The 12,487-nt window shown below is 56.9% G+C and overlaps 1 protein-coding gene across 1 annotated transcript; it reads left to right on the top strand.

Annotated features, from left to right (window-relative positions):
- The first annotated feature begins 1,302 nt into the window (after window positions 1-1,302).
- Window positions 1,303-12,227, top strand: DRC5 (dynein regulatory complex subunit 5). The gene is made up of 4 exons (XM_075332257.1): window positions 1,303-1,520; window positions 8,628-9,202; window positions 9,615-10,064; window positions 11,968-12,227. The coding sequence occupies exons 1-4, from the start codon at window positions 1,364-1,366 to the stop codon at window positions 12,151-12,153; spliced, it is 1,368 nt and encodes a 455-aa protein (XP_075188372.1). The 5' UTR covers window positions 1,303-1,363; the 3' UTR covers window positions 12,154-12,227.
- The last annotated feature ends 260 nt before the right edge of the window (window positions 12,228-12,487 follow it).

Here is a 12,487-nt window from a genome sequence, read left to right as displayed (position 1 = left end):
GGGAGCGCTGACAGGACCCCCGGTGTGGGGGGGGGGGCGCTCACAGGACCCCTGTGGTGGGGGAGCGCTGACAGGACCCCCGGTGGGAGATGGGGGGAGCGCTGACAGGACCCCCGGTGGGGGATGGTGGGAATACGCTGACAGGACGCCTGGTGGGGGAGCGCTGACAGGACGCCTGGTGGGGGAGCGCTGACTGGACGCCTGGTGGGGGGAGCGCTGACAGGACCCCTGGTGGGGGGAGCGCTGACAGGACGCCCGGTGGGGGAGCGCTCACATGACCCCTGGTGGGGGGAGCGCTGACAGGACGCCCGGTGGGGGGAGCGCTGACAGGACCCCTGGTTGGGGAGCGCTTACAGGACTCCTAGTGGGGGATGGGGGGAGCGCTGACAGGCTCCCGGTGGGGGATGGGGGATGCGCTGACCGGACCCCTGGTGGGGGAGCGCTGACAGGACCTCTGGTGGGGGGGAGCGCTGACAGGACTCCTGGTGGGGGGAGCGCTGACAGGACCCCTGGTGGGGGAGCGCTGACAGGACCCCTGGTGGTGGAGCGCTGACAGGATGCCTGGTGGGGGATGGGGGATGCGCTGACCGGACCCCTGGTGGGGGAGCGCTGACAGGACCTCTGGTGGGGGGAGCGCTGACAGGACCCCTGGTGGGGGGAGCGCTGACAGAACCCCTGGTGGGGGAGCGCTGACAGGACCCCTGGTGGGGGGAGTGCTGACAGGACCCCTGGTGGGGGGAACCGCTGACGGGACCCCTGGTGGGGGGAGCGCTGACAGGACCCCTGGGTGGGGGATGGGGGGGAGCGCTGACAGGACCCCCCGGTGATGGAGGAGCGCTGACAGGACCCCGGGTGGGGGATGGCTGGAGCGCTGACAGGACCCCTGGTGGGGGATGGGGGGAGCGCTGACAGGACCCCCGGTGGGGGGATGGGGGGGAGCGCTGACAGGACCCCCGGTGGGGGATGGGGGGGAGCGCTGACAGGACCCCCGGTGGGGGATGGCTGGAGCGCTGACAGGACCCCCGGTGGGGGATGGCTGGAGCGCTGACAGGACCCCCGGTGGGGGATGGGGGGAGCGCTGACAGGACCCCGGGTGGGGGGATGGGGGGAGCGCTGACAGGACCCCCGGTGGGGGGGGGGGGGAGCGCTGACAGGACCCCCGGTGGGGGGGGGGGGGGAGCGCTGACAGGACCCCCGGTGGGGGGGGGGGAGCGCTGACAGGACGGCGGGCGGCGCAGCTCGTCTCTCTGGGAGGAGGCGGGAGGTCACGTGTGTTTCCACAGTGACCTGTTGCCATGGAGACCGTACACACGGCGGAGGAGGACGCTTAGTTCCGGGGATCCCGGGGATGTGAGTGCCGCTCATGATGCCGGACTCTCCACTGCCCGCAGATGAGAGGAATGTGGCGGGAGATGCGAGGAGGATGCGGCGGATCATCACCGAGGACTACAGCTGGTCTCTGGCGATCATCCCGGCTCTCACCGACCTCTGTCTGCAGCACATCGTCCGCAACTTCCAACGTGAGTCCGTGGGTGACGTGTGTTGTGGAGTCGTCTGTGGGTGACGTGTGTTGTGCAGTCGTCTGTGGGTGACGTGTGTTGCGGAGTCGTCTGTGGGTGACGTGTGTTGTGGAATCGTCTGTGGGTGACGTGTGTTGCGGAGTCGTCTGTGGGTGACGTGTGTTGTGGAGTCGTCTGTGGGTGACGTGTGTTGTGGAGTCGTCTGTGGGTGACGTGTGTTGTGCAGTCGTCTGTGGGTGACGTGTGTTGTGGAGACGTCTGTGGGTGACGTGTGTTGCGGAGTCGTCTGTGGGTGACGTGTGTTGTGGAGTCGTCTGTGGGTGACGTGTGTTGCGGAGTCGTCTGTGGGTGACGTGTGTTGCGGAGTCGTCTGTGGGTGACGTGTGTTGCGGAGTCGTCTGTGGGTGACGTGTGTTGCGGAGTCGTCTGTGGGTGACGTGTGTTGCGGAGTCGTCTGTGGGTGACGTGTGTTGCGGAGTCGTCTGTGGGTGACGTGTGTTGCGGAGTCGTCCGTGGGTGACGTGTGTTGTGGAGTCGTCTGTGGGTGACGTGTGTTGTGGAGACGTCTGTGGGTGACGTGTGTTGCGGAGTCGTCTGTGGGTGACGTGTGTTGCGGAGTCGTCTGTGGGTGACGTGTGTTGCGGAGTCGTCTGTGGGTGACGTGTGTTGCGGAGTCGTCTGTGGGTGACGTGTGTTGTGGAGTCGTCTGTGGGTGACGTGTGTTGTGGAGTCGTCTGTGGGTGACGTGTGTTGCGGAGTCGTCTGTGGGTGACGTGTGTTGTGGAGTCGTCTGTGGGTGACGTGTGTTGTGGAGTCGTCTGTGGGTGACGTGTGTTGTGGAGTCGTCTGTGGGTGACGTGTGTTGTGGAGTCGTCTGTGGGTGACGTGTGTTGTGGAGTCGTCTGTGGGTGACGTGTGTTGTGGAGTCGTCTGTGGGTGACGTGTGTTGTGGAGTCGTCTGTGGGTGACGTGTGTTGTGGAGTCGTCTGTGGGTGACGTGTGTTGCGGAGTCGTCTGTGGGTGACGTGTGTTGCGGAGTCGTCTGTGGGTGACGTGTGTTGTGGAGTCGTCTGTGGGTGACGTGTGTTGCGGAGTCGTCTGTGGGTGACGTGTGTTGCGGAGTCGTCTGTGGGTGACGTGTGTTGCGGAGTCGTCTGTGGGTGACGTGTGTTGTGGAGTCGTCTGTGGGTGACGTGTGTTGTGGAGTCGTCTGTGGGTGACGTGTGTTGCGGAGTCGTCTGTGGGTGACGTGTGTTGTGGAGTCGTGTGTGGGTGACGTGTGTTGTGGAGTCGTCTGTGGGTGACGTGTGTTGCGGAGTCGTCTGTGGGTGACGTGTGTTGTGGAGTCGTCTGTGGGTGACGTGTGTTGCGGAGTCGTCTGTGGGTGACGTGTGTTGCGGAGTCGTCTGTGGGTGACGTGTGTTGCGGAGTCGTCTGTGGGTGACGTGTGCTGTGGAGTCGTCTGTGGGTGATGTGTGTTGTGCAGTCGTCTGTGGGTGACGTGTGTTGTGGAGTCGTCTGTGGGTGACGTGTGTTGTGGAGTCGTCTGTGGGTGACGTGTGTTGCGGAGTCGTCTGTGGGTGACGTGTGTTGCGGAGTCGTCTGTGGGTGACGTGTGTTGCGGAGTCGTCTGTGGGTGACGTGTGTTGTGGAGTCGTCTGTGGGTGACGTGTGTTGTGGAGTCGTCTGTGGGTGACGTGTGTTGCGGAGTCGTCTGTGGGTGACGTGTGTTGTGGAGTCGTGTGTGGGTGACGTGTGTTGTGGAGTCGTCTGTGGGTGACGTGTGTTGCGGAGTCGTCTTTGGGTGACGTGTGTTGCGGAGTCGTCTGTGGGGTGACGTGTGTTGTGGAGTCGTCTGTGGGTGACGTGTGTTGTGGTGTCGTGTGTGGGTGACGTGTGTTGTGGAGTCGTGTGTGGGGTGACGTGTGTTGTGGAGTCGTCTGTGGGTGACGTGTGTTGCGGAGTCGTCTGTGGGTGACGTGTGTTGCGGAGTCTTCTGTGGGTGACGTGTGTTGCGGAGTCGTCTGTGGGTGACGTGTGTTGTGGAGTCGTCTGTGGGTGACGTGTGTTGCGGAGTCGTCTGTGGGTGACGTGTGTTGTGGAGTCGTCTGTGGGTGACGTGTGTTGTGCAGTCGTCTGTGGGTGACGTGTGTTGCGGAGTCGTCTGTGGGTGACGTGTGTTGCGGAGTCGTCTGTGGGTGACGTGTGTTGTGGAGTCGTCTGTGGGTGACGTGTGTTGCGGAGTCGTCTGTGGGTGACGTGTGTTGCGGAGTCGTCTGTGGGTGACGTGTGTTGCGGAGTCGTCTGTGGGTGACGTGTGTTGTGGAGTCGTCTGTGGGTGACGTGTGTTGTGGAGTCGTCTGTGGGTGACGTGTGTTGTGGAGTCGTCTGTGGGTGACGTGTGTTGTGGAGTCGTCTGTGGGTGACGTGTGTTGTGGAGTCGTCTGTGGGTGACGTGTGTTGTGGAGTCGTCTGTGGGTGACGTGTGTTGAGGAGTCGTCTGTGGGTGACGTGTGTTGCGGAGTCGTCTGTGGGTGACGTGTGTTGCGGAGTCGTCTGTGGGTGACGTGTGTTGCGGAGTCGTCTGTGGGTGACGTGTGTTGCGGAGTCGTCTGTGGGTGACGTGTGTTGCGGAGTCGTCTGTGGGTGACGTGTGTTGCGGAGTCGTCTGTGGGTGACGTGTGTTGCGGAGTCGTCTGTGGGTGACGTGTGTTGCGGAGTCGTCTGTGGGTGACGTGTGTTGCGGAGTCGTCTGTGGGTGACGTGTGTTGCGGAGTCGTCTGTGGGTGACGTGTGTTGCGGAGTCGTCTGTGGGTGACGTGTGTTGCGGAGTCGTCTGTGGGTGACGTGTGTTGCGGAGTCGTCTGTGGGTTACGTGTGTTGCGGAGTCGTCTGTGGGTGACGTGTGTTGTGGAGTCGTCTGTGGGTGACGTGTGTTGCGGAGTCGTCTGTGGGTGACGTGTGTTGCGGAGTCGTCTGTGGGTGACGTGTGTTGCGGAGTCGTCTGTGGGTGACGTGTGTTGCGGAGTCGTCTGTGGGTGACGTGTGTTGCGGAGTCGTCTGTGGGTGACGTGTGTTGCGGAGTCGTCTGTGGGTGACGTGTGTTGCGGAGTCGTCTGTGGGTGACGTGTGTTGCGGAGTCGTCTGTGGGTGACGTGTGTTGCGGAGTCGTCTGTGGGTGATGTGTGTTGCGGAGTCGTCTGTGGGTGACGTGTGTTGCGGAGTCGTCTGTGGGTGACGTGTGTTGTGGAGTCGTCTGTGGGTGACGTGTGTTGCGGAGTCGTCTGTGGGTGACGTGTGTTGCGGAGTCGTCTGTGGGTGACGTGTGTTGTGGAGTCGTCTGTGGGTGACGTGTGTTGTGGAGTCGTCTGTGGGTGACGTGTGTTGTGGAGTCGTCTGTGGGTGACGTGTGTTGCGGAGTCGTCTGTGGGTGACGTGTGTTGCGGAGTCGTCTGTGGGTGACGTGTGTTGTGGAGTCGTCTGTGGGTGACGTGTGTTGTGGAGTCGTCTGTGGGTGACGTGTGTTGTGCAGTCGTCTGTGGGTGACGTGTGTTGCGGAGTCGTCTGTGGGTGACGTGTGTTGCGGAGTCGTCTGTGGGTGACGTGTGTTGCGGAGTCGTCTGTGGGTGACGTGTGTTGCGGAGTCGTCTGTGGGTGACGTGTGTTGCGGAGTCGTCTGTGGGTGACGTGTGTTGTGGAGTCGTCTGTGGGTGACGTGTGTTGCGGAGTCGTCTGTGGGTGACGTGTGTTGCGGAGTCGTCTGTGGGTGACGTGTGTTGCGGAGTCGTCTGTGGGTGACGTGTGTTGTGGAGTCGTCTGTGGGTGATGTGTGTTGTGGAGTCGTCTGTGGGTGACGTGTTTTGTGGAGTCGTCTGTGGGTGACGTGTGTTGTGGAGTCGTCTGTGGGTGACGTGTGTTGTGGAGTCGTCTGTGGGTGATGTGTGTTGCGGAGTCGTCTGTGGGTGATGTGTGTTGCGGAGTCGTCTGTGGGTGACGTGTGTTGTGGAGTCGTCTGTGGGTGACGCGTGTTGCGGAGTCGTCTGTGGGTGACGTGTGTTGTGGAGTCGTCTGTGGGTGACGTGTGTTGCGGAGTCGTCTGTGGGTGACGTGTGTTGTGGAGTCGTCTGTGGGTGACGTGTGTTGTGGAGTCGTCTGTGGGTGACGTGTGTTGTGGAGTCGTCTGTGGGTGACGTGTGTTGTGGAGACGTCTGTGGGTGACGTGTGTTGTGGAGACGTCTGTGGGTGACGTGTGTTGCGGAGTCGTCTGTGGGTGACGTGTGTTGTGGAGACGTCTGTGGGTGACGTGTGTTGCGGAGTCGTCTGTGGGTGACGTGTGTTGCGGAGTCGTCTGTGGGTGACGTGTGTTGCGGAGTCGTCTGTGGGTGATGTGTGTTGCGGAGTCGTCTGTGGGTGACGTGTGTTGCGGAGTCGTCTGTGGGTGACGTGTGTTGTGGAGTCGTCTGTGGGTGACGTGTGTTGTGGAGTCGTCTGTGGGTGACGTGTGTTGTGGAGTCGTCTGTGGGTGACGTGTGTTGTGGAGTCGTCTGTGGGTGATGTGTGTTGCGGAGTCGTCTGTGGGTGACGTGTGTTGTGGAGTCGTCTGTGGGTGACGTGTGTTGTGGAGTCGTCTGTGGGTGAAGTGTGTTGTGGAGACGTCTGTGGGTGACGTGTGTTGTGGAGTCGTCTGTGGGTGACGTGTGTTGCTTGCGGAGTCGTCTGTGGGTGACGTGTGTTGTGGAGTCGTCTGTGGGTGACGTGTGTTGCGGAGACGTCTGTGGGTGACGTGTGTTGCGGAGTCGTCTGTGGGTGACGTGTGTTGCGGAGTCGTCTGTGGGTGACGTGTGTTGTGGAGTCGTCTGTGGGTGACGTGTGTTGTGGAGTCGTCTGTGGGTGACGTGTGTTGTGGAGTCGTCTGTGGGTGACGTGTGTTGTGGAGTCGTCTGTGGGTGACGTGTGTTGTGGAGTCGTCTGTGGGTGACGTGTGTTGTGGAGACGTCTGTGGGTGACGTGTGTTGTGGAGTCGTCTGTGGGTGACGTGTGTTGTGGAGACGTCTGTGGGTGACGTGTGTTGCGGAGTCGTCTGTGGGTGACGTGTGTTGTGGAGACGTCTGTGGGTGACGTGTGTTGTGGAGTCGTCTGTGGGTGACGTGTGTTGCGGAGACGTCTGTGGGTGACGTGTGTTGCGGAGTCGTCTGTGGGTGACGTGTGTTGCGGAGTCGTCTGTGGGTGACGTGTGTTGTGGAGTCGTCTGTGGGTGATGTGTGTTGTGGAGTCGTCTGTGGGTGACGTGTGTTGTGGAGTCGTCTGTGGGTGACGTGTGTTGTGGAGTCGTCTGTGGGTGACGTGTGTTGTGGAGTCGTCTGTGGGTGACGTGTGTTGTGGAGACGTCTGTGGGTGACGTGTGTTGTGGAGTCGTCTGTGGGTGACGTGTGTTGTGGAGACGTCTGTGGGTGACGTGTGTTGCGGAGTCGTCTGTGGGTGACGTGTGTTGTGGAGACGTCTGTGGGTGACGTGTGTTGTGGAGTCGTCTGTGGGTGACGCGTGTTGTGGAGACGTCTGTGGGTGACGTGTGTTGCGGAGTCGTATGTGGGTGACGCGTGTTGCGGAGTCGTCTGTGGGTGACGTGTGTTGTGGAGACGTCTGTGGGTGACTTGTGTTGCGGAGTCGTCTGTGGGTGAAGTGTGTTGCGGAGTCGTCTGTGGGTGACGTGTGTTGCGGAGTCGTCTGTGGGTGACGTGTGTTGTGGAGTCGTCTGTGGGTGACGTGTGTTGTGGAGTCGTCTGTGGGTGACGTGTGTTGTGCAGTCGTCTGTGGGTGACGTGTGTTGCGGAGTCGTCTGTGGGTGACGTGTGTTGCGGAGACGTCTGTGGGTGACGTGTGTTGTGGAGTCGTCTGTGGGTGACGTGTGTTGTGGAGTCGTCTGTGGGTGACGTGTGTTGTGGAGACGTCTGTGGGTGACGTGTGTTGCGGAGTCGTCTGTGGGTGACGTGTTTTGTGGAGACGTCTGTGGGTGACGTGTGTTGTGGAGTCGTCTGTGGGTGACGTGTGTTGCGGAGACGTCTGTGGGTGACGTGTGTTGCGGAGTCGTCTGTGGGTGACGTGTGTTGCGGAGTCGTCTGTGGGTGACGTGTGTTGCGGAGACGTCTGTGGGTGACGTGTGTTGTGGAGTCGTCTGTGGGTGACGTGTGTTGTGGAGTCGTCTGTGGGTGACGTGTGTTGTGGAGTCGTCTGTGGGTGACGTGTGTTGTGGAGTCGTCTGTGGGTGACGTGTGTTGTGGAGTCGTCTGTGGGTGACGTGTGTTGTGGAGTCGTCTGTGGGTGACGTGTGTTGCGGAGTCGTCTGTGGGTGACGTGTGTTGCGGAGTCGTCTGTGGGTGACGCGTGTTGCGGAGTCGTCTGTGGGTGACGCGTGTTGCGTAGTCGTCTGTGGGTGACGCGTGTTGCGGAGTCGTCTGTGGGTGACGCGTGTTGCGGAGTCGTCTGTGGGTGACGTGCGTTGCGGAGTCGTCTGTGGGTGACGTGCGTTGCGGAGTCGTCTGTGGGTGACGTGTGTTGCGGAGTCGTCTGTGGGTGACGTGTGTTGCGGAGTCGTCTGTGGGTGACGTGTGTTGCGGAGTCGTCTGTGGGTGACGTGTGTTGCGGAGTCGTCTGTGGGGGACGTGTGTTGCGGAGTCGTCTGTGGGTGACGTGTGTTGCGGAGTCGTCTGTGGGTGACGTGTGTTGCGGAGTCGTCTGTGGGGGACGTGTGTTGCGGAGTCGTCTGTGGGTGACGCGTGTTGTGGAGTCGTCTGTGGGTGACGTGTGTTGTGTGTGTGTGACAGGCTGCACCATCTGGTTGGACCTCATTTTATACAGTCCAGGGACTGCGGTGTATTCTATGGACTGACTGTAAGGATGATAGGATCGGAGGAAATGGCACTAGTGGAATTGGCTGCACATACAAGCTTGCACTCTATGGACCGGGCCATGCAGCCTCTCCATGTGGAGCAGTGTTATGGGGGGAAAGATTACACTGGGACAGGGTGTTGTAAAGTTCAGGAAATGCACCAAATCCAGATTTGATCATCTCTCAATCCCCATTTTCACCATTATTCTTCTGACCGACAGATAATCCTCTTCTGGAAAAGCTGCTTCCCAAGCACAGATCCAAGGTCTTGGAGCAACTTTCCACCTCTCTGCCCCTGCCGGTGACTACCAATCTGATCAGCTGTGAGGATTACTGGAGACGATGCAGCTCGGAGCGGTGGCAAACCTGTGACATCTCTCACTACGGCTTCAGCTGGAAGAGACTGTTCTTTGAGAAACACCTGGAAAACCTAATTGAGTGCTTCATCCCGGACCTGACGGACACTGGAGCCATGTGTAGCACTGCAGAACTCAGCAAGGACTACATCAGAAGACTGGAGATACAGCAGCTGCTGCCACCAGTGAAGGTGGAGATGAGGAAGGAGGACGAGGCAGATGATGTCTCTGACTCTGGCAGTGATGCTGGCGGGGACTTACCGTCCATGGACCACTTTGATCTGAACCTGATTGCCGGTTCCTTGTGTGATCTGGAGGAGCTGCACCTTGTGTACGGCGTTAAAGGTTGTGGCATGAACTTTGAGTGGAACCTCTTCAGATTCACTGATCGGGATTGTGCGGCTCTCGCCAATAGTTTCAAGACATTCAAAAAGTTGAAGGTAACTGGTCAAGGAATAGCTGTTGTCATACCTACTGGTAGTACTAAAGACCTTTCTTACAATCCTCTGTGAGCCCTAAGTGCAGAAAATCTGTCCGCCGTCCAAATAGTGTGTTACAATATACCAGTCCAGTGTACAGGTTGTTCCACTCACAGAGGATTACCGAGACTGGACACAGTTACAAATCCCCAGCGGTGAGAATTATTCAGGACTGGTTTTCAGCCTCGGTAAAGGTCTAGAGCTCTTCATGACACATGCACTGCTAATCCACCAAATTCCCCCATTGCCCTTCCCCCGTGCATTTTAGATTGCATAAATATAGTCCCGTGTGTGACTCTCGGAGACGCTTAGGTCACTGAAGGTACTAGCGGCTTTTAATACATTTCTGACTTGTTTTGTCCTCTATCCAAAGGTCTTCCAGCTCCACAGGAGTAGGGTTGATGATGAGAAGGTTCGTGTTCTGATTCGAAGTTTACTCAACCACCCATCCCTGGTTCACCTCAACCTCTCACATAACCAGATCTCCGACAGAGGGGCCCGCGCAGTGGGGAAACTGCTGAACCAAAGCCAACTCCAAATCCTGAACCTGTGCAACAATGACATCCGCCCACATGGGGCACAAGCCATCGCTCACGCCCTGACCAAAAACAGCACCTTGAAGACACTGAACCTGCGCCTTAACCACATAGGGGATGAGGGGGGGCAGGCGCTGTGCCATGCTCTGCTGCAGAACAACAGCCTGGAGACACTGCATATTGGGAGCAATGAGCTGTCTGAACCCACCACCTCCGTCCTCGCACACGTCCTCTCCCAAAATACTTCACTAAAGAATGCCAATATCTCCTGCAACCGCATCGGCCTGGTACGCTACCCATAGATGAAGCTAGCATTTCTTTTCATCAGTTATGTGAGATTTTTTTAATGATAACATAGAAAATTTGTCAGTCCCAATTTATTAACCTCACTATTGGATAATCACTAAAATCAACAATCTCCAGACACTAAGAAAATCATTGTATTTTTGTTATAAATTAAATGTGATCTGTCTCCTCCCCGGTCATGTGATCTGTCTCCTCCCCGGTCATGTGATCTGTCTCCTCCCCGGTCATGTGCTCTTATTGTCATGTGATCTGTCCCCTCCCCGGTCATGTGCTCTTATTGTCATGTGATCTGTCCCCTCCCTGGTCATGTGCTCTTATTGTCATGTGATCTGTCTCCTCCCCGGTCATGTGATCTTATTGACATGTGATCTGTCTCCTCCCCGGTCATGTGATCTGTTTCCTCCCCGGTCATGTGATCTGTCCCCTCCCCGGTCATGTGCTCTTATTGTCATGTGATCTGTCCCCTCCCTGGTCATGTGGTCTTATGGTCATGTGATCTGTCTCCTCTCTGGTCGTGTGATCTTGTCATATGATCTGTTTCCTCCTGGTCATGTGATCATTCTCCTCCCCAGTCATGTGCTCTTATTATCATGTGATCATTCTCCCCAGTCATGTGCTCTTATTATCATGTGATCATTCTCCTCCCCAGTCATGTGCTCTTATTGTCATGTGATCATTCTCCTCCCCAGTCATGTGCTCTTATTGCCATGTGATCATTCTCCTCCCCAGTCATGTGCTCTTATTGCCATGTGATCATTCTCCTCCCGTCATGTGCTCTTATTGTCATGTGATCATTCTCCCCAGTCATGTGCTCTTATTGCCATGTGATCATTCTCCTCCCCAGTCATGTGCTCTTATTGCCATGTGATCATTCTCCTCCCCAGTCATGTGCTCTTATTGTCATGTGATCATTCTCCTCCCCAGTCATGTGCTCTTATTGCCATGTGATCATTCTCCTCCCCAGTCATGTGCTCTTATTGTCATGTGATCATTCTCCCCAGTCATGTGCTCTTATTATCATGTGATCATTCTCCTCCCCAGTCATGTGCTCTTATTATCATGTGATCATTCTCCTCCCGTCATGTACTCTTATTATCATGTGATCATTCTCCTCCCCAGTCATGTGCTCTTATTATCATGTGATCATTCTCCTCCCCAGTCATGTGCTCTTATTTGCTCTTATTGCCATGTGATCATTCTCCTCCCCAGTCATGTGCTCTTATTGTCATGTGATCATTCTTCTCCCCAGTCATGTGCTCTTATTGCCATGTGATCATTCTCCTCCCCAGTCATGTGCTCTTATTATCATGTGATCATTCTCCTCCCCAGTCATGTGCTCTTATTGTCATGTGATCATTCTCCTCCCCAGTCATGTGCTCTTATTGTCATGTGATCATTCTCCCCAGTCATGTGCTCTTATTGCCATGTGATCATTCTCCTCCCCAGTCATGTGCTCTTATTGTCATGTGATCATTCTCCTCCCCAGTCATGTGCTCTTATTGTCATGTGATCATTTTCCTCCCCAGTCATGTGCTCTTATTGTCATGTGATCATTCTCCTCCCCAGTCGTGTGCTCTTATTGTCATGTGATCATTCTCCTCCCCAGTCGTGTGCTCTTATTGTCATGTGATCATTCTCCTCCCCAGTCATGTGCTCTTATTGTCATGTGATCATTCTCCTCCCCAGTCATGTGCTCTTATTGTCATGTGATCATTTTCCTCCCCAGTCGTGTGCTCTTATTGTCATGTGATCATTTTCCTCCCCAGTCATGTGCTCTTATTGTCATGTGATCATTCTCCTCCCCAGTCGTGTGCTCTTATTGTCATGTGATCATTCTCCTCCCCAGTCATGTGTTCTTATTATCCTATGATCTTTTGTGCCTAGGATGGTGGGAAGCAGCTCCTGGAAGGCCTGTCTGAGAACAAGACGCTGTTGGAGTGTGACCTCCGGCTGACGGACGTGGGGCAGGAGAGCGAGTTCTACATGAATCAGGTTCTGCGTGATAATCAGGAGCGTGCCCGGGTTGAGGCTCAGCAGACGCAGCGGTCCACATCGGGGCTGGAGCGGTAAGCCGATGTGACCTCAGACGTGGCTTCTTATCTCCCCATCGCTGGTGTCTGTTCAATAAACTCTATTTTCTTTTATTTCTCGCCTTATGGTTTGAGCTTCTGATCACTGGGCTGGGACGGGTCGTGTGAGCAGGGGGTGTGCACTGAAGATGGACCTGATGGAGATAGGAGAGTCCAGCCGCACCAGTCCTTGTTACCGCTTGCATCTGTGGCAGGCTCCACCATGTTATTTGGCTTTGTGGCAGGCGCCCTTGGTCATGTGACTGTGACGTATGGGCTCTCTTTATTCTTGTTGGTAAGGTTCCCTGGACACATGACTCGTGCTCTCCCCCTGG

This window comes from Anomaloglossus baeobatrachus, unplaced genomic scaffold (assembly GCF_048569485.1).
Source record: "Anomaloglossus baeobatrachus isolate aAnoBae1 unplaced genomic scaffold, aAnoBae1.hap1 Scaffold_2692, whole genome shotgun sequence".
Lineage (NCBI taxonomy): Eukaryota > Metazoa > Chordata > Amphibia > Anura > Aromobatidae > Anomaloglossus > Anomaloglossus baeobatrachus.
The sequence above is the reverse complement of the archived record's forward strand: the minus strand, read 5'-3'. Positions and strand labels throughout refer to the sequence as shown.